The sequence below is a fragment of the Anser cygnoides genome, chromosome 1, assembly GCF_040182565.1.
Source record: "Anser cygnoides isolate HZ-2024a breed goose chromosome 1, Taihu_goose_T2T_genome, whole genome shotgun sequence".
Taxonomy (NCBI): Eukaryota; Metazoa; Chordata; class Aves; order Anseriformes; family Anatidae; genus Anser; species Anser cygnoides.
In genome coordinates this window covers 212,736,945-212,758,376 of record NC_089873.1, presented here as the reverse complement: position 1 = coordinate 212,758,376, position 21,432 = coordinate 212,736,945, and the positions used below count along the sequence as shown (strand labels likewise).

Below are 21,432 nucleotides of genomic sequence, written 5' to 3'. Positions count from 1 at the left end.
AGCATATTCCTAAGCATGGTTTCATTAAAACATTTTCAAAATTAAGAATAACAGAAAACATGGGCATTTATCAAAAGGTTGTGGGCTAGCTGCCCCAGACGTCCCTGAGCACCAGGCAGACCCTTGCTCACTTCCCCTTCCAAGCCAGGTGGGGGAAGAGAATCAGAAAGGCGAAAGCAAGAAACAGCACGGGTTGAGGTCAAGACAGCTTAACAGGTACAGCAAAAGCAAAGTAAAGTAAGGAGTCCAACATCCACCCCAGCCCCCCATCTTTTACTGCTGAGCAGGTCCTTGGGAAGTGTGTGTGGTGGGGAGGATAAGGCAGGGACTAGGAATGCTAAGTAGAGGAAAAAATGAGTGTTGGAGGCCTCAAGCATGCACAAAGAGCGTAAGGAGGGCTCCTGAGGGGACAGGGGAACAAAGGGAAAGCTACTTACCTCTGAGAAGCTGTCCTCAGTCTTCATGCCACGGATGTTTGTCTTGCATGCTCAGCGCACAAGTTGGGGGTTCCCATACGTTGAAGGCTTCTTCTGAGAAGTACTCCCAGGCTTTCTTTCAGCAGATGATGGCTTTCCCAGGGACTCGCCACCCCACACAGAGAGATCCCTGCCCAGGCAGTCACAGCCTGCGACGCCACGTGCATGCAGCTGTTATCAGGAAGACAAGTGACTTTACAGCCTGAACGGCAAACAGCAAGCATTTCTTTACGGCAGATTTCAGATCATCATCTCCCTCCATAGGAAAGGGAAAAGTTGCTCCTGTCAGTTGCTCCACCTCTCCTAACATCTCCCTCCCCCCTGCATCTTTCCCTGTGTATTTTGCTGCTCTCGGGTCACTGCCCACCTCCACCTTCCAGAGCAGCTCCTTCTCATCAAGTTCTCCTTCCACGTCCTGTCCCCGTCCGCTCCCACAGTACTCTTAACGGTGACATCAGCTGTCACTTGAAGCTCCTTCCCACTCGGTACCCGCTCTGCAGCTCTCCCTATTGTGGGAATGGCAGACACCCCTGCAGGACATTCGTAACCAACAGGCTGAAGAACACGTTAACCAGAAAGTTTTTGACAAGAGATTACAGAAAGAGTCGCACCTCCATGCAATGCATCCCCCTTTCCAGAGATACACAAAGACATCACAGGTGACCTCTCTGTAACTTTTTCAAATTCAGCAAGGGTTTGCAGTGAGTATAACGAAAAATAACATTAGAAAGAGAAGACCAGTAATCCTGACAAGTTCCCTAAGTCCAAAGAACTTGCCCAATCAACCCCAAACCATTCACTAGAGTAACTTGTTAGTCCGTTTATTTTTGAAAGCCAAATGAGGAGGTGCGCATTCTACTCTTTCCCATCTGTGTTCTTGTTCTGGCTTAACCTGGCAAGTGGCTAGAGCAAATAGCACCGTGGGAGACTTGGGAAGAAAAAATAGTCAAAGCTCATGAGTTCAGATAAAGACAGTTTAATTGGACAGAAAAGGCGGGGAAGTAATAATAAGGATGTTGCTGCTGCTGATGGGATGTTACAAAGCAAGCGACGCACAATGCAATTGCTCGCCACCTGCTGACAGACACCCAACCCACCTGAGCCAGCCCAGGCTTCCTGACCTGCAGCACAGCGCCCCCAGCCCCACGCCTGCTCTGTAGTCCCGCCCCGCCCCCCCGGGGCGTTTCCTGCACAGCCGTTCCGCCTGCAGTACCAGCAGGTGGCGGCATAGGGCGATGCGTCGCTAGTGCGCATGCGCACCGGCCCTCCGCCGGCGGTACTTTTTCTCTGGCTGCCTCTGCGCATGCGTGGAACTAGGCACGGCTTCTCAAACCGTTTTCTCCTTAAAGGAAGCAGCTGAAACTGTGCAGAAAACCACACGGAAACGATAAGAAAAGGTACCCTGCTCCACCAGTGCAGAGGAAGCAACTGCCATTCCTACCTGTCTCCTTGCCACTCCTGACTTGGAAGCCGAGCAGCAGCGTGAAACTACATTTCCCAGCGTGCCCCGGAAGCCAACGTGGTGTACCGGAAGCCCGGATCCCAAAGACCACAATTCACGCCATGCTGGGGGCATGAGGCCTGGCCACTGCTACAACGCATGCGCGGCGCTTCTCCACCTGCAGTACCGATAACTTGCCAGCAGGGGGGAGCAGAGAGACGCTCCGCTACAGCGCATGCGCATCGCCACTGCCTGCAGTACCCGCATTCCGCCAGCAGACGGGAGCAGAGAGCAAAGCGTCACTGCGGCTCCTCTCCGCCTGCAGTACCGCAGTTCGACCAGCAGGTGACATCAGACGCTGCGGCGGCGCCGAGTCAGCCTGCTCTGCGCATGCACAAAAGCGGAACGGCAGGCGCTGCTTCCCTGGTTGTCTGCTCGTTAAGAGAAGCAGCGGGAGCTGCGCGGAAAACCACACGGGAACGGCAAGAGAAGGCACCCCACTCCACTGGCGTGGAGGAAGTAACTGCCCATCCTAGCTGTCCCAGTGCCACTCCCGGCTTGGAAGCCAAGCGGCATCGCGAAACTACATTTCCCGGCGAGCTCCGGAAACCAAAGTGGCCGACCGGAAGCCCGGAGCCCGAAGACCACAACTCCCGGCATGCTGCGGGGCACGGTGCTCACAGCCACCTGATCCCGCTGATGCCCCGGAGCCAGCCCCGGGCGTTCTGACCCGCTGCGCCCCCCCGCCACGGCCAGCCTGGCGCCCCTACCTCGCTCCTGCTCCGCGGCTGCCCCCTACCGCCGGCTGCTTCTCTGCCCCAGCCGCCGATCCTGCGGGCCCCAGCCTCCCTGACACTCTCCCTTCCCCTCTTCCTCACCGGGGAACCCCAGCCCCCCCCCTCACACCTGCCCCAGGGCACAAAGACAGCACAGGCCTAACCGCCCTCCTTCCTTCACCCCGCTACCCTCCTGCCCCGCTGGCCCCATAGCCTGCAGCCCCCTGGCAAGATGACCTCTACACCCAGAGGGGCCGTCTGCATCCACGACAACACCCCTCCCGCGGCCGCTGAAAACAGGGTCAACCCCCAAGGCCCTGCCCCCTCCGCACCCACCCTGCTACGGAACCTGCACCCACAGACATGGCGATGGCCACTGGACACAGGGCTACAAACACAGATGGGAGTGCAAGCCAGAAGGCAAACTATTAACTTGTGCACAGGACTACTGGGAGAGAGGGAGGCTGCAGTGGGGCTCCCTGCCCGTACATTCTCCCCTTCCCTTGGGGGGCCACGGGGCTCGGGCATAAAACAGCATCCCTCCCTCTGTCCATCTCTGCATCCATCCCGTGGGGAACCATTGCCTCCTGCGGCCACAGGCTGTGACGAGGCACAGAAGGAGGAAACAAAATTAAGGAAAAGGGCACAAGCAGGACACAAACAGCGAGAGAGAAAACAGACAGACAGCGGGGCAAAGGGACAGAAGAACCACCCAGGGGGCAGGGAGCAGGACAAGGATGATCAAGAGGGTTGGCCAAGGAGCACAACAGAGGCACAACTGTGACGACAAGGACGACTGAAAGTAATAGAAATTTTACTGTTACTGGCTCAAGACATTTTTGGTTTGGGGAAGTAAAAAACAAAACGCACCATAGCAGAGATGACTGTTTAACAGTCTCTGCATTACCAGTATTTGAAAGGGAAAGTCACGAGGACAAGTGCGAAAGTATGCAGCTATTACCAACAGAGACACCAGAAGTAGGCGTCTCAATATTGCTTTTGGTATTTCAAAGGGAAAAACATTAAACCTAAAATTTTTAATCCGTAAGGCCTTGGGGGGGGCAAGCAGAGAAGGAACCCAAGACTCTCAGTATGTCTCCTGAGAATCCCAGCTTACAGTTACTCAATGGCTTGTGGTCTCACAGGATGAGGCAGAGGTATAATTAATTCCTTCATCTCTCTGGTGTGACTTTTAGAAATGTTCAAATATGACCTATGACACATTCTGTTTCACTTATTTAATTATGCTTGGCTGCATATTTCCAATGGCTTTTTAACTCAGTGGCTTCACTTTACTTCCAAGTCAGCTCTGTGCAAACTTACGTCCCTTTTCAACACAGCACTGGTCCTCATTTTACCTCTAAGGGCTACAGCTACCACCACAGAGCTACTTCTGGGACACTTCATTTGCAGCAAAACAAAGAATAAATAAAATTAAAAAAAAATCAATTAAGTATGCATGCTTGTCATAACTTTACCTCCTAAACCCTTCTCCTTAGTCCACCTTTACAAATGCATTCTGGATAGAAAACCTTTGTGGTAACATTCTGTTCTTGGATCTGCAAGCAAATAGCTGTCTCACCATGATGCAGTGGCACTGTTCAGTCCTGTTTGGTCCCAATTAGTGGCTGGTCAGAATATTTCTGAGGCTCAGTGAGACGGGCTTTGGGTTCAGGTATGTCCCAAAGGAGAAGCAGTTCCCACCACCACCAATAAGCAACAACTCCTTTTCATTTGGCAGAAAAACACTACTATGATTATGCAGCATTAATGGCCACTCCAAATGCTCCTGAAAAGAAAGAGGAGATTTTGAGTCCTTAGCCTGAAACAGAAGCCTGTGTAGTCTGGGGGACACCAGCCAGTCACATTCTGGAGAGGTACACAAAGGTCAAGATGGGGAATTGGACATAGAGGAGTAGGATGTCTGGACAAAGTACTCAAAATTCAGAATGGGAATGAGAACTAGTAGCTTCTCTAATGACTCAGAAATCTAACATCTTAGGGTGGGACTTTTTTTTTTTTTTTTTTTTTCCATACTAGGGAGCAAATGGAAATGGAGTAAGTTCACCACTTAGGCACCTGGTAAATTCTGGTCCAATTATTGCTTCCACCAATCTGGATCAGACTTCGGAAGTAATCTTTGAATATACAGGACTTCAACAGATGTATACCTCATACAGTGCTATAGAGATACTTCATATAGATACCTTCATTAAAAAGTTAAGGACAATCACAATGGGTGACCATTTAGTCAACTACACCAACTACAAATATGGACAAAAACAGATTCCTAGAGAAGAACGTAAGAGCAAGGAAACCATGATGTACTCTTCTAAGATACTCCACTCACTGAACAACTTGCAGTTCAGTGGTTCTGAATGAGAGAATGTCTTCGTACTCTCCAGGCCTCTATAATTACTGGATAAGAAAATCACCAGGAGTAGTCACCATGGATTCGCCAAGGGGAAGTCATGCTTGACCAACCTGATGACTTCCTACAGTGAAATGACTGGCCTGGTAAATGAGGGGAGATCAGTGGATATTGTCTACATGGACTTCAGTAAAGCTTTTCACAGAACCATAAAATAATAGAATGGCTTGGGTTGGAAGGGACCTCAAAGATCATCTAGTTCCAACCATCCTGCCATAGGCGGGACGCCATCAACTAGATCAGGTTGCCCAGGGCCTGGTCCAACCCGGTCTTGAACACCTCCAGGCATGGGGCATCCACAACCTCTCTGGGCAACCTGTGCCAGTGCCTCACCACTCTCTGAATGAAGAATTTCCTCCTAACCTCTAATCTAAATCTCCCCTCTTTTAGTTTAAAACCATTCACCCTCGTCCTGTCAACATCTGATTGAACAAAGAGTAGCTCTCCATCTTTTTTATAAGCCTCCTTTAAGTACTGAAAAGCCACAATGAGGTCACCCCCCAGAGCCTTCTCTTCTTTAGGCTGAACAGCCCCAGCTCTCTCAACCTATCTTCATAGGAGAGGTGCTCCAGCCCTCTGATCAACTTTGTGGCCCTCCTCTGGACCTGTTCTAACAGTTCCACCTCCTTCTTGTGCTGGGGGCTCCAGACCCGGATGCAGTACTCCGACTGGGGCCTCACAAGGCAGAGCAGAGGGGGACAATCAGCTCCCTCAACCCGTTGGTCACACCTCTGTTGATGCAGCCCAGGATGCAGTTGGCCTGCTGTGCTGCAGGCACGCACTGCTGGTTCATTTTGAGCTTTTCATCCAACAGAACCCCCAAGTCCTTCTCTGCAGGGCTGCTCTCAATGAGTCCTTCTCCCAGTCTGTACTCCTGTCTGGGATTGCCCTGGCCCAAGTGCAGCTCCCTGCACTTAGACTTGTTGAACCTCATTAGGTTCATATGGGACCACTTCTCCAGCCTGTCCAGGTCCCTTTGGATGGCATCCCTTCCTTCTATCGTATCAACCGCACCACTCAGCTTGGTGTCAACTGCAAATGTGCTGAGGGTGCACTCGATCCCACTGTCTATGTCATTGAAAAAGATACTACATAGTAGTGGCCTCAGGACAGACCCTTGAGGTACACCACTCGTCACTGGCCTCCACTTGGACATAGAGCCATTGACCACTACTCTCTGGGTGTGACCTTCAAGCCAACATCTTATCCACTGAATGGTCCACCCATCAAATCCATACCTCTCCAATTTGGAGACCAGCATGTCATGTGGGACTGTGTCAAAGGCCTTGAAGAAGTCCAGGTAGATGACATCGGTCAGTCTTCCCTTGTCAAACAATGCAGTCACTCCATTGTGGAAAGCCACCAGATTGGTCAGGCACAATTTACCCTTGGTGAAGCCATGCTGGCTGTCTCAGATCACCTCTTATCTTATTTTGATACTATCCCCCATAAGATTCTCACAGACAAGCTGGTGATGTATGGGCTAGATGAGCAGATAGTAAGGTGGACTGAAAACTGGCTGAATGGCCAAGCCCGGACAGTGATGATCAGTGGCACAAAGTTCATCTGGAGGCCAATAACTAGCATTCTACCACAGAGGTCAACACTGTGTCCAATCCTATTTAACATCTCCACTAACGATCTCGATGATGGGGCAGAGTGCATCTTCAGCAAGCCTGCAGATGGCACAAAACTGATAGGAGTGGTAGATACACCAGGGGGGCATACTAGCATCCAGAGGGACCTGGACAGGCTGGAGAGATGAGCTGACAGGAACCTCATGGAGCTCATCAAGGAGAAGTGCAAAGTCCTGCCCCGAGGAGGAACAACCCCAGGCCACAAGACTTACTGGGGGTCACCCACCTGGAAAGCAGCTGTGCAGAGAAGAACCTGGGGGGTCCTGGTGGACACTAAGTTGAACATGAACTAGCAATGCATCCTTGTTTCAAAGAAAGCGCCAGGTATCCTGGGCTGCATTAGGCAAAGAATTGGCAGCAGGTCACGGGAGGTGATCCTGCACCTCTGTTCAGCACTAGTGGGGCCACATCCGGAGTGCTGGGTCCAGTGCTGGGGCCCCAAGTACAAGAGAGACATGGACACACTGAAAAGAGTACAACATATGGCCACAAGGATTCTAATGAGAGTATAACACCTCTGCTATGAGAAGAGGTTGAAAGAGCTGGCATTGTTCAGCCTGCAAAAGAGAAAGCTCAGGGGAACCTCATCAGTGTCTATAAATACCTGAAGGGAGGATGCAAAGATGTTGGAGCCAGGCTCTTTTCTGTGGTAGTGCCAGGACAAGAGGCAGTGGGCACAAACAGAAATGCAGGAGGTTCTGTCTGAACATCAGGAAGCGTTCTTTACTATGCAGGTGATGGATTGCTGGTGCAGGTTGCCCAGAGAATTTATGAAGTCTCCTTCCTTGGAGATAATCAGAAGCCAAGTGGACTTGGTTCTGGTGACTATAGGTGGCCCTGCTTGAGCAGGGTTTGGACCAGATGACCTCCAGAGGTCCCTTCCAACTTCAGTTATTCTGCAATTCTATAACATGGATGCAGAAAGATCGGTAGCTGTTTTTGCTCATGAATTGTTTGGCTTGACTTAGGCGCAAATCTGTAGGCTTTAGAACCTACCAGTTCTGTTCTCAAGTACTGACAGTATTGTGTAGCGTATGTAGATTGGTCCCGAGTCTTGAAAGACTGGAAACGTTGGTTTTCTGTGCAGTACTGGATACTATTAGTATTACTGCTTTTATACACGTGTTAGAAGGTGACGGCGCCAAAAGTTTTTGGCTAGTAACTCTCTACATGCTTAAAGTAGCCATGCACAGAGTTACCATGGTCACATACATTACAGAATCATACGAGAGATGTCATATACATTAAATTTTATCTTATATTTTTTATATAGCTCTATTATTTTAGATAAAACTTCATTACCATTGTACCATCATCATTGCTATGGAAAAAGCTGCAATGTCAGCCAGATGTCTTCATACTGCCTATCATAAAAAACAAATCTGTTACAAATTTCAGTTTCATCTGTACATGTGGATCCTATCCTTGGTTTCTCAGGAAATCTGTTACATTATGTAAAAGAAAAATAAAAGCTTTTAAAGCAAGAGGAGCTTTCTCCAGCCAGTATTATCACAGATGAGGGCTACTCACACAGACAGGTTCAGATTTAGGCAAGTTTTGCCCAGACTATGACAAAATCCTGCTGTGTAACAAGCACACTTGTATGACTGAGACGAGATCAGGTCCTATGTTTGAGAGATTAAGGCTTATGAGAAGCAGCTGAGGGAGCTGGGGTTGTTTAGCTTGGATAAATGAAGGTTCAGGAGAGACCTTATTGTACTTTATATTTACCTTAAAGGAGATTGTAGCGAGGTTGGGACTGGGCTCTTCTCCCAAGCACCAAGTGGTAAGATGAGGGGAAATAGCTTCAAACTGTGCCAGGGGAGGCTTAGGTTGGATCTTAGGAAAAATTTCTTTACAGAAAGGGTTATATGGGATTGGAATAGGCTGCCCAGAAAAGTGGTCGAGTCACCATCCCTAGAGGTCTTCAATAAATGTCCGGATGTAGAACTTAGTAGCATGGTTTAGGGGTGGACTTGTCAGTACTAGGTTAAAGGTTGGACTAGATGATCTTTGAGGTCTTTTCCAAGCTGAATGATTCTATGATTGTTTTCCAGTGAATTACAGAAAAGAATCACAGAAAAGTTGAGGTTGGAAGGGACCTCTGGGTATCATCTAGTACAACCACCCCAGCTCAAAGTAGGCTCAACTACAGCAAGTTGCTCAGGACCTTTCCTAGTCAGGTTTTGCATTATCTCCAAGGATGGAGACTCCATACTCAGAAGAACCTGTTCCAATGTTCAATCACCCTTACAGCAAAAAGTTGTCTTATATTTAATTGGAGTTTCCAGTACTTCCATGCTGTTTTCTTCTTGTACTTCAGGCAGCAGCTACAGCACACAGCAATTTCCACTGTGAAGTTTTTAGTGAACTAATACCACAGACCTCCGTAAAGACTAACTGAGGCTCTGGTTTTATCTATTCTCATCATCCACTGACATCCTGAAATTGCTATGTTTGTGCACATCTCAGTTCTGCTCCCAGTCTGAAATAGTGCCGCTCTCTGCCCTTCTGTCTTTTGCACACTCAGACTCTCCCTCTCTTAAGACGATTATGTTCTCAAGGCTGGTCAAAGCACTTCAGAATTTGATTCTACAACAAACAGGTAGAATCTCAAATTCTACCACTCACAAATTTGACTCCTTTGCATTCCCTACTCCATTTCAAGAAAAGGCCCTGAAGTTACCACCTTCCTTCACACAACACTGTTTACCCTGAAAGAAAAAATTCAGTACCTACCACATTAATTGCGTAGTCCAAGCAGAGACCAGTTATTAAGTCAATGACGGTGATGCCTGGCACAGAGAATGAGTGAAGCCACACTCCGCCAACAAGCAGAAGTTTTCCATCATGCACGTGAGCTGTATGTGAATACCTGTGAGTTCAAAATTAGATTAACTCCATTAATAATGAGAGACAGCAAGAGGCAGGCCAAGGATTCACTGCTGAACACCTTCTACTTACCTTGGGATGAGAGGAGGGTGTGTCTCTACTGTCTGCCACTGAAAGCCGTGTTCAGCCTCCCTCAGAAAGAAAACTGAACCTAAGGGCTGCTCAGCTGCTCCCAGACCTCCTGCAATTAGCACTCCTCCTTTCCAACTACAGGCACTGTGAGAGTGACGGCCTTCTGGTACTGGACCCTCAACAGGAATCTAAGAAAACATAAGTCCAAGCCTGAAGGTTGCCTCTCTTCCCATTCTGTCTCCTGTGGGATATAATATTCCTTTCCTTCCTGCCATAGGATAGGTACAGCTGGGGAGGGGAACAGACTGAATAAGCACAATCGTAGAATCAGAGAATCAAAGAATCATAGAATGGCTTGAGTTGGAAGGGACCTTAAAGATCATCCAGTTCTGATCCCCCTGACATGGGCAGGGATATTACCCACTAGATCAGGTTGCCCAAAGCCTCATCCAGCCTGGCCTTGAACACCTCCAGGGATGGGGCATCCACAACTTCTCTGGGTAACTTGTTCCACTGCCCCACCACCCCAAGTAAAGATTTTTCTCCTAACATCTAATCTAAATCCACTCTCTTTTAGCTTAAAAGCATTCCCTCTTGTCCTATCATTATATGCCTGAGTAAATAGGGAAGAATAAAAAAACCCTCAAGCTGCACACATGGGGGTTTCCTCTAAGGATGGCTACATAGAAGTGTTTCCATCTACGCTGTCTTCAGTATTTCTCTGGCTCCTATTTAATATTGTTCAGCCTTTATAGAGTTTTATTTCTGCACATTTATTAGAAGTAACTTTGTTTTCCTTCTTGCACGCTGCTCTCTGTTCAAGACACACCTGTGAACCTTAAGTTTACAAACACATGGATTATAGAATCATAGAATCATTAACGTTGGAAAAGACCTCAAGATAATGTGGTCCAATGATCACCCTACCACCAATGTCACCCACTAAACCATGGCCCTAAGGACCAAGTCCAACCTCTCCTTAAACACCCCCAGGGACAGTGATGCCACCTCAGCATCCCATTCCAATGCCTGACTACTCTTTTTAAGAAGAAATGTCTCATTTCCAACCTAAACCTCCCTTGGCGCAACTTGAGGCCATTCCCTCTCGCCCTATCACTACTTACCTGTGAGAAGAGGCCGACCCCCAGCTCCCCACCCCTTCCTTTCAGGCAGTTGCAGAGAGCAATAAGGTCTCTCCTGAGCTTCCTCTTCTCCAGACCAAACACCCCCAGTTCCCTCAGCCGCTCCTCACAGGACTTGTGTCCCAGGCCCTTCCCCAGCTTCGGAGCCCTTCTCTGGACACGCTCCAGGGCCTCGATGTCCTTCTGGTAGCGAGGGGCCCAAAGCTGAACCCGGCACTCGAGGTGCGGCCTCACCAGAGCAGAGCCCAGGGGGACGAGCACCTCCCTGCTCCTGCTGGCTGCACTACTCCTGACACAAGCCATGATGCCGTTGGCCTTCTTGGCCACCTGAGCACACTGCTGGCTCGTGTTCAGGCAAGCATTAATCAACACCCCCAGATCCTTTTCCTCCGCACAGCTTTCCAGCCACTCTGCCCCAAGCCTGTAGCGCTGAATGGGGTTGTTGTGGCCAAAGTGCAGGACCCAGCACTGAGCCATGCTGAACCTCATCCCTTGGCCTCTGCCCATTGACCCAACTTTTCCAGATCCCTCTGCACGGCCTTCCTACCCTCCGGCAGATCGACACTTCCCCCCAACTCGGTGTCATCTGCAGACTTACCGAGGGTGCACTCAATTCCCTCATCCAAATCATCAATAAAGATATTAAAGAGGATGGACCCCAACACCGACCCCTGGGGAACACCACCTGTGACTGGTTGCCAGCTGGATTTCACTCCGTTCACCACTACTCTCTGGGCCCAGCCGCCCAGCCAGTTTTTAACCCAGCAAGGAGTGTACCTGTCCATGCCATGGGCTGCCAGCTTCTCCAGAATACTGTGGGAGACCGTGCCAACGGCCTTGCTGAAGTCTAGGTAGACTACATCAACAGCCTTTCCCTCATTCACCAGGCAGGTCACCCAGTCATAGAAGGAGATGAGGTTGGTCAGGCATGACTTGCCCTGCAGGAACCCATGCTGACTGGGCCTGATCCCCTGGCTGTCCCACACATGCTGTGTGATTGCATTCAAGATGACCTGTTCCGTCACCTTCCCTGGCACCAAGATCAGGCTGACAGGCCTGTAGTTCTCCGTGTCCTCCTTACAACCCTTCTTATAGATGGGTGTCACATTAGCAAGTCTCCAGTCATCCGGGACCTCTCTGGATGACCATGACCGCTGATAGATGATGGAAAGCATCCCAGCAATCACATCCACCAACTCCTGCAGCACCCTCAGGTAGATCCCATCTGGCCCCATGGACAGTCTAGGCGAAGCAGCAGGTCTCGAACTGTTTCCACCTGAACTGTGGGGGATTTCTTCTGCTCCCCATCCCAGACTTCTAGGTTGGGAGGCTGAGTACTCCAAAGATAAGTGATCTGGTTAGTAAAGACAGATGTAAAGAAGGCATTAAGAACTTCAGTCTTTTCCTTATCCTCAGTAGTCATGTTACCCTCTATGTCCAGTAAAGGATGGAGATTCTCCTTGACCCTCCTAAGGCAAAGCTGGTGATTAGTGGTTCAAAGCAAAAAGCAAGACAAAATACTGAGCTGCAGGACAAACGTGCAGAAAGAAAACCTTTAGGGCAAGCACTAATGGAAAAAATATCAAGGGGTTTAAAGGAATATCATAACAAATAAACTGTGAAGAAAATTTAAGAGGCCATGTGGTCCATCCCTTTATCCTATGGCTGTGTAACTGTAACTAACTATTAACTGTACCTATGATCATCTGGCAAGACAGTCATCTAATAATTTCTGAAAGTCTGCAGTGACAAGAATTTCTTACCTCTTTTGGCAGTCTATTGCAACACTTCACTATCTTCACAATTCTTAGTTGTGCACAGTGAAGCACTCTGCTCCCTCCCCTCCTCTGAGTACTGGCACTACTGCAGTCTTCAGTGTTTCCAATGCTCCCATCTCCTTCCTCAGCTGTCAGCATGCACTGCCTTCTGGCTTACACCACCCTGTGTAGTCCTTTGATGCAAACACTTGAATCTTTGTGGTTTAGGTCTGGTTATCCCCAGTCCCATCACCATCAGCCAAGAGGGATTCCCACCTGGCACAACGATTTTTCTCAATAATCAGCTTTGGGTGTTATGCAAGGGTACTGCTGAGATTAAGAGCACTGAATAGAATGGAAGCACCAATTCACGTGTCTTACAGGTAACATTCCTAGTTATATACCTCACCATTTAGCTCAGGTCTTCCACAAAGGCATCATATTACTCACTCACGTTTAGCTTGTGATCTATTATTATGGGTAGCTCACCCTATAATTGTGCTATTCACTATTTCTAAAATACACTCCATCTTTAAAAAGCTAAACCAAAAATGTTGTGTTAGTTAATAAAATAGACCAAAAATCTCCAATCGCTAATCCATGGGCCATTAAGAAACTCCGAGCATGGCTTTGGAGAAGGCCAGCCTGGACTTCACAACAATTCTAAGAGGGAAGAAATTAAGAACATGAGGATTTGTGATACTTGGAGTGGTGAGGTGCCAGTGGGACTACACAAAACTTGTTAAGGAATTTTTAGGGAAAGGGGATTGTTGGAGAACAAACATGAGAAATAAATAGAAAAGGGTCTGGTTGCATGTAAATAGTTACTGACCAGCACACGTGCCCTGTGCCCGATCACCACAATCTAGCTTACCTCGTGGTTAAATACTTTCTTAACTATCTTTTTTGTCATCCCATTCTCTACACCACACACCAGAGTGATGCAAGAACTAGGTGTCTTCAACTGCAGAGGCGCACATTAGAAAATATGGGGCCAGCAAAGCAAATGGAGTCACAGCAACGGTGAAGGACTCCAGGGCCTTCAGTGCTAGCAACTAGAAAAAGTGAGGGTCTTAGCATCAGCAGTTGGAGGGGCCACAAATCTAGTGAGCACCTTCATGGCTCTCAAAGGCTTTGTGTTCAGACTGCTAGATACTGGCAGGGACCAGTGAGAGTGAATTTGGAACCACAAGCTGGATTCAAACAGGGGTTGTAGGTACCCCTGGCCCTGCAGTATGAGTGTGAGCCTCAGGCAGCAACTGCAGCAAGTGAGGTTTTTGGCTTCAGCTAACGGGACAAGACCACAGGTCACAGGACTTGTGTATGTCCCAAATGCAACTACACGGAGGAACCTGGGTAACTGAACGAAGTCAGAGTCTCAGCACTAGCTGCATGAGTATGACCAGGGCTCATGTGCCCAGATGCCAGCTGATGGAGAGGGAACCAGTGTGTTTCTATCTTTCCTGAACCACATGTGCATGGGATGCACACACCTCTGATTCACTAGCAAACTTTCAGCTGGTCCAGCCAGCTGGTCTAGCCAGCCTCCCACCTCTAGCAGGAGGTCTAGTGGCTTAGGCAGAGGTAGTAGACATGGTGGTATTCAAGAGATCAATGACTGCAGGGTGCCTGTGAGGTAAGTGCACCCTCAGCAAGTTTGCTGATGTCACAAAGCTCGGAGGAATGGCTGATACCCCAGAGGGCTGTGCTGCCCTTCAGAGGGACCTCGACAGGCTGGAAGGTTGGGACAAGAGGAACCTCACGAAGTTCAACAAGGGCAAGTGTAAGGTCCTGCACCTACGGAGGAATAACCCCAAGCACCAGTACTGGCTGGGACCTGACCTGCTGGAGAGCTGCTCTGCAGAGAGGGACCTGGGAGTCCTGGTGGACAGCGGGCTGACCATGAGTCGGCAATGTGCCCTTGTGGCCAAGAGGGCCAACGGTATCCTGGGGTGCATTTGGAAGAGTGTTGCCAGTGAGTCAAGGGAGGTGATCCTCCCCCTCTACTCAGCCCTGTTGAGGCCACACCTGGAGTATTGTGTCCAGTCCTGGGCTCCCCAGTACCAGTGGGACATAGAACTACTGGAATGAGTTCAGAGGAGGGCTACTTAGATGATGAGAGGACTGGAGCACCTGTTGTATGAGGACAGGCTGAAAGAACTGGGCCTGTTTAGCCTGGAAAAGAGAAGACAGAGGAGACCTCATCAATGTGTATAAATATCTGAGGGGAGGGTGTCGAGAGGATGGAGCCAGTCTCTTTTCAGTTGTGCCCAGCGACAGGATGAGAGGCAGCAGGCACAAACTGAAGCACAGGAGGTTCCAGCTCAATATGAGGAGGCACTTCTTTACTGTGAGGGTGACAGAGCATTGGAGCAGGTTGCCCAGAGAGGTAGTGGAGGCTCCTTCTCCGGAGATATTCAAAACCCGCCTGGCTGCTATTCTGTGCAATGTGCTCTAGGTGATCCTGCTTGGCAGGAGGGTTGGACTAGATGATCTTCAGAAAGCCCCTTCTCACCCCACCCATTCTGTGATTCTGTAAGATGTAAGTGTGCACAAATGTTTGCTAGCAAATTTCAAGCTGTACTAGCTGGCAATCAGGAGACTCACAGAGCAGGTAAGAGAGCTCAGGATCCGGGCAGGCATCTCAGATGTGCAGAGGGACTGTACTGATACTTGAGGGAACTGCAAATGCACACATGCCTGTCAACCTACAGAGTAGAGGCATGTGTGCTCTGACTAGTGAACTTCCAATCCTTATCAGCCAAAGAGGAGGGAGGGAACTAAAGGCACTTGACTATCTGCATTTCATGTGAGTCCTGGTAATGTTATACATGGGTGTTGTTGAAAGCATCATCTTATCTGTAGCAGTCAGTGTAGCTGGCCATGCCAGTGCATTCTATACGTACACATATCTATGTGTCTCTGGGATATAGAGTCAGCTTCATTACCGGCTGAACCTGCACACAGGAAAACAGCTGCCATGTCTATTAGCCTGGGACAGATACATCCCAGGTCTCTGGGAACACTGGAGAGGATTCCAGTGGCCAGTAAGGAGGAATTTCCAGGCCCAAAGCTGCTGGAAGTGACCGCTACTTCTAACAACTGTGAACAGAATTTCCTCCATGCAGTCTGGAATCATGCAGTCTACCATCTGCTTAAGTACGGTGATACCACTGTGATTTAATTGAGCTTCCAATAGAGCAGCAGTTACTATTCCCCAGGGCCTCCCTATGTTCTTACCACAGTGCAGGAAATCTCTGGAGTGTGCAGGAAATACCAATCTCCTAGCACTGGCTGCGCAGCAGAGCGGCCTCCATACATAAAGAGGTACTTCTCACCTGCAGAAAAACAGAATGAGGGGGAAAGAGAAGTTAGAATTTGCAATGTCACAAAAGCAAAAATTTCTGTTTGCATGGAAGGAAAGCTGAGCTGAGATAGCTGGTCATGCAGCTGTATACACTGTTTATACAAAGACATACAGCAACTTTAACATTTCACAACATTTCCAAATTTTAACAATAAATGCAATAAATTGTTTAATAGATACAAGCATCACTCTTTTATCTAGTTTGTTTTTTTTAAAAAAGCACTTGTAGGACTAAAAATATTTTCACTGAGATGCCATATACTTTGTGTTTGTGATCATTGAGAACACCCCAATCACCCACTTACATTATGTACTGTCTGAATGTTTAAAGTCTGAATGTAATTCACACAACACAGTCACAAAACCAAAAGGAACAAATGTTTTTAAATACAAATAATGGAGTTAAGGAATGACAATTCAGACAATGGAAAGATGACACCTCTAGAAAACCCTAAGAACATAAATCATAGCAACACAATGACATGGATTGACAGAAAACAACAAAAGAGATGAATCCTCCTAAGGCAGCAAGAATGCATTTTTTCATAGAAAAGGGAGATCAAGGTAATTTAAGTGTGTTGGAGAATCCGGAGAAGCCTCAAAAAGGACGTACAAAAGGTGCACTAGTAGTCTGGGTAGATGTCAAGAATGTGCATCACATTTTCATAATGGACTGTGCAAGTAACACAACTATTGATCAATTACTTTTGCTGAAAAGCAAAATCAAGGCAAAATAAGATGACACAACACAATCTAACAAAGATAAAAGCACTGTATTATTCATAACATTTTACTTATCCATTTAATTAAACACTGCCCCACAAATTCAAAGTATGCTTATACTATAGACTAGATTAAAAACTGCTTAGCAATTCCCCTGGTGCTCTCCTTCAGTAACACCTTGCCAGCTAGTAGAGAATGACATAGCTTAAGAAAGAACAGCTTTAATCTCCTGAATTCCACTCTCAGTCTCACCACTGACTAGCTAACAACTGCTCTAGTTTTCATCCATTACAGTCATTATCTTTACTAGAGAAACCTTCAGTGTGCCATTGCTGGTCTTGATTCTACACCTCACAACTAATGAATAGTTATCAACTGCTAACAGAAGTGCAACATTTCTTCTGAGGCACTTCTTCCAAAAAAAAGAGCTAGGGATCCTATTCCATAATGCTCTAAAATTAAAACACTGCTCTTCAAAAAGGAAGTCCTGAAACTTTTTTCTGGCACGATCGATCATGAATCACTTCAGCCATAAACGATCTCAAAGAATCAGTCTTCCAAAACAAATTAAATACCTAGGTTTAAATTCTACTTACCACTGGGGATTACGTGGCATATGTAATCAGAAATTATCACATTTCACGTTTCGAGAAGAGCCCTTTTTAATTTCTTTTGTACTTTAGAGGGTACTCATTCTGTGATAGTTGTGTTAAAACTAGGAGTGTGTGGTGGTTTTACACTGATGGGCAGCTGAAATCCACCATAGCCACTCTTTCACTCCCCCTCCTCCTCAAAGCAAAAGGAGAAAATATGATGGAAAGGGCGGAAAGGTTGAGATAAGGATAAGGAGATCACTCGCCAGTTATCACCATGGGCAAAACAGACTCAGCATAGGGAGGTTAATATGATTTATAACCTATAACTTACAGGCTAGAACAGTGAGAAACTAAAAGCAAACTGAAACACCTTCCCCCTGTATTGGGTTTATGTGGCAAGGTTTTGGTAGCAGGGGGCTGCAAGCGTGAGAAGAGTCCAGAAGCTATCCCATGTCAAATAAGAGCCAGTTGCAGCCAGCTCCAAAAAGGAATCTGCTGCTGGCCAGAGGCGAGACACTATATGATGTTGTTTGTGCCCCTGTGAGAGCATGTTTAAGAAAGGGAAAAAAACTCCTGCAGAAAAGCAGCCCAAGAGAAGAGTGAGAAACAACCATGCAGACACCAAGGTCAGTGCAGGAGAACAGGAACTACTCCTGGTGCTGGAGCAGAAGTTCCCCTATGGCCTGTGGAGATGCCCATGGTGGAACAGGCTATCCCCCTGCAGCCCACGGAGTGGCGCAGATGGTGGAGCAGCATGGTGGAGCAGATTTCCATGCTGCAGCCTGTGGAGGAGGCCACGGTGGAGCAGGTGAATATGTCCTGAAGGAGGCTGCGGCCCATGGAGAGCCTCTGCCAGAGAAGAATCTGTGCTGGTGCTGTAGCCTGTGGAGAGGAACCCATGCAGGAGCAGGTGATCTGGCAGGAGCTGACACCTACGGGGGACCCCTGTTGGAAAAGTTTGCTCCTAAAGGATGGACCCCATAGTATGGACCCATATGGGAGCAATTCTTGAAGAGCTGCTGCCTGTGGGAAGCTCGCATATGATCAGTTCGGGAAGGACTGCATCCTGTGGGAGGAACACCATGCTGGAGCAGGGGAAGAGAGTGTCAGTGAGGGAACAGTGGAGAAAAAGCATCATGGAATGACCGTAGCCCGTTTTCCATTTTTACCTTTGAATATTACTTCAGTTGTACTGTGTCTCCAGCGCAAAGCAAATGGTTCAGCAGCAGGCTGCAAACTTACAAGCTCCACTGTATTGTCATTTGGATCCAAGTCGTTACAGGTTTTGGGGAACTTTAGCCACAGCATTCCCAAAGCTGCACATGGGGATGTTCGTCCTCCTACCACCAGGGCCAGGCTGCTTGAGAGACATGACACAGTATGGTACAATCGCTCATCTGTAGAGAGAGAAGACATCACAGTTCACACCGATCTTCCATGAAATTCAGAACCTTTGCATCTCTTTGACTGCCAGTGTAATTGCACTCTGACATCACTTTCCACTAGACATTATTTCATAGCTAGCACAAAAACATCCTCCTTATCCTTGCCATCGATACCCAACTTGTGATACTCACCCCATCTTTTATCAGGATTTTCCTTTTTCACACATCCAGCCTTCCAGTAGCCTGCATGCTTAATTAGCACATGAAAATTTCTCATACGACAGTGCTGTCCATTCTCCTCCCCAAAGCCTCCAGTGGTTAGAATTACATTGGGTTTGATAAGAGCAGAGTGGTGACCGTAACGTCTCAAGCCAGAAGTTTCAGAGTGCACTTCACACACCAATGCATTGATACTCCCAACCATCCTGACAGGATCATGATGATGAGGAACTGAAGGCAATGAGAAACAAAGCATGTTAAATTTCATACAAAGAAGCAACACCCACACTTAAAATGACAGATTAAGCACATCTATTCAGCTTTTCAAAAAGAAAAAACTGTAAAGCAAGTTGATACTGCCAATTGACAATCTGACATGCCCTAGAAATCAAGCTGTAATGATTTACACTACCCTGTGTCAACTTGTCTCTAAATTGGAGACATGGATTTAATGGATGGACCACTAGGTGGGTAAGGAATTGGCTGGATGGTAACTCTCAAAGAGTTGTGGTCAACGGCTCAATATCCAAGTGGAGATCAGTAACGAAAGGTGTTCCTCAGGGGTCAGTATTGCGACTGGCACTATTTAACATCTTTGTTGGTGACATGGACAGTGAGATTGAGTGCACCCTCAGCAGCTTTGCAGATGACACCAAGCTGTGTGCGGTCAACATGCTGGAGGCTAGGGATGCCATCCAGAGACTTCGACAGGCTTGAGAGGTGAGCCTGTGCAAATGTCACGGAGTTCAGCAAGGCCAAGCGCAAAGTCTTTGCAACTAGGCTAGGGCAATCCCAAGCACAAATACAGGCTGGGTGGAGAATGGAATGAAAACAGCTCTGAGGAGAAGGACCTGGGGGTGTTGGTTGATGAGAAGCTCAACACGAGCCAGCAATGTGTGCTTGCAGCCTAGAAAGCCAACCATATCCTGGGCTTCATCAAAAGAAGTGTGGCCAGCAGGTCAAGGGACATGATTGTCCCCCTCTACTCTGCTCTTGTGAGACCCCTCCTGGAGTACTGCGTTCAGCTCTGGGGTGCCCAGCACAAGAAGGACATGGACTTATTAGAGTGAGTCCAAAGAAGGGCCATAAGGATGATCAGAAGGCTGGAGCACCTCCCCTATGAAGACAGGCTGAAGGAGTTGGCTGTTTAGCTTGGAGAAGAAAAGGCTCTGGGAAGACCTCATTGCAGCCTTACAGTACCTAAAGGGGGCAAGAGAGGGACTCATTATCAGGGACTGTAGGAAAAGTAGTAATAATTTTAAACTAAAAAAGGGTAGATTTAGATTAGATATTCAGAAGAAATTCTTTACTCTGAGGGTGTTGAGGCAGTGGAACAGGTTGCTCAGAGAAGTTGTGGATGCCCCATCCCTGAAGTGTTTAAGGCCAGCTTGGATGGGGCTTTGGGCAACCTGGTCTAATGGGAGGTGTCCGGGCCCATGGCAGGAGGGTTGGAATTAGATGATCTTTAAGGCTCCTTCCAATCTAAGCCGTTCTATGATTCTATGATTCTTTTCCAGCCCTTTCTGCTCCCTATAACACAGATTTTAATCTTCAGATGCAGACAGAACTGCTTGTGGTGCTGTACTGCGAACAAGACCAGTGATCTTAACCAGGTTAAAAATAATCTTCTTTCCACTCTGAAAAAGGAAGCAAACAGCCAAATGCAGGAATTTCTTGGACTGCTACTGCTGCCAAGTCTTTTTTATCATGGAAACATGGAAACACAGCCTTGGTCTTGGCTTTACTCCTGCTGTACCACTTTTCTCCCATTTAAAAAAAAAAAGCAACATACAGAAGAACATTTCAGAAACAGAAATGCTACATACACAATTCCACCCACAGGAGATAACAAAACAACAACAACAAAAAAACTTGTGTTACACAGTCCTGAGTGCTGTCCTGGACTGTTTTGATGGTGCACTAGCTATAACATATAACAACCTATCCTGGAAGAATAGAATGGCTCAGAGAGCCATGTATGGAGGCAAGTGGGAATAAATTGAAAAGACAGAGTCTGGTGGATCCCCAAAATAGGAGGAAGAGCAGGGTAGCCTTGTGTTGCAGCCATCTATAAACAGAAGGAAGAACTGTTAGGACTGTAATGTTCAATAAATTATCAGAATGAAACTGATCAGAACCACCAGCCAGGACACGGCTCTGGCTTCGCTGAAGACTGTGAAATCATTGTGATGAGGATGGAGAAAGCTAATCAGGTGGTAGCATCGCATTCGTTCCTTACAGAATTTTACTGTCTCCTAAAATTCCTCACAGGGGCCTGCATGAGATAAAAGACTATAAAAACTAGTCAGTATGTACCTGTCATACTGGATAACAATGGAGTCCAGGAAGGTTCCATCCCCTTTGATGCAGTCAAGACAAAGTAATGAGAACATTTCAGATGCCATTCCTGTAGAAAGCCAAAGAAACAAAAACAAACAAGGGCTCCCAAGAATCTCAGAGCAAGTGGCAGTAAGGATCTAAGAATGGCCAGAGTGATAAAGTCATAAATCAACCTGGC

General features: G+C 47.6%; 1 protein-coding gene across 21 annotated transcripts in view; it reads right to left on the bottom strand.

The window, feature by feature from the left end:
- Positions 1-21,432, bottom strand: part of LCMT2 (leucine carboxyl methyltransferase 2) — a 35,266-nt gene that overhangs the window by 6,832 nt on the left and 7,002 nt on the right. For 13 of the 21 annotated variants that reach the window (XR_010828491.1, XR_010828494.1, XR_010828493.1 and 10 more), the window contains exons 8-14: positions 21,231-21,321; positions 18,888-19,145; positions 18,480-18,707; positions 15,865-15,962; positions 9,726-9,913; positions 9,501-9,636; positions 438-647 (exon numbers count right to left, since the gene is read on the bottom strand). Coding sequence is in view for 6 of the 21 variants with exons in the window: in XM_066990175.1 (XP_066846276.1) it covers positions 4,315-4,482; positions 9,501-9,636; positions 9,726-9,913; positions 15,865-15,962; positions 18,480-18,707; positions 18,888-19,145; positions 21,231-21,321 (1,167 nt within the window). In the remaining 15 variants the exon portion in view is untranslated. Of the gene's footprint in view, positions 1-437; positions 648-3,485; positions 4,483-8,063; positions 8,126-9,500; positions 9,637-9,725; positions 10,014-11,644; positions 12,222-15,864; positions 15,963-18,479; positions 18,708-18,887; positions 19,146-21,230; positions 21,322-21,432 lie in introns of those variants that run through there. The other 8 variants (XM_048056080.2, XM_066990174.1, XM_066990176.1 and 5 more) reach the window with 5 other exon arrangements.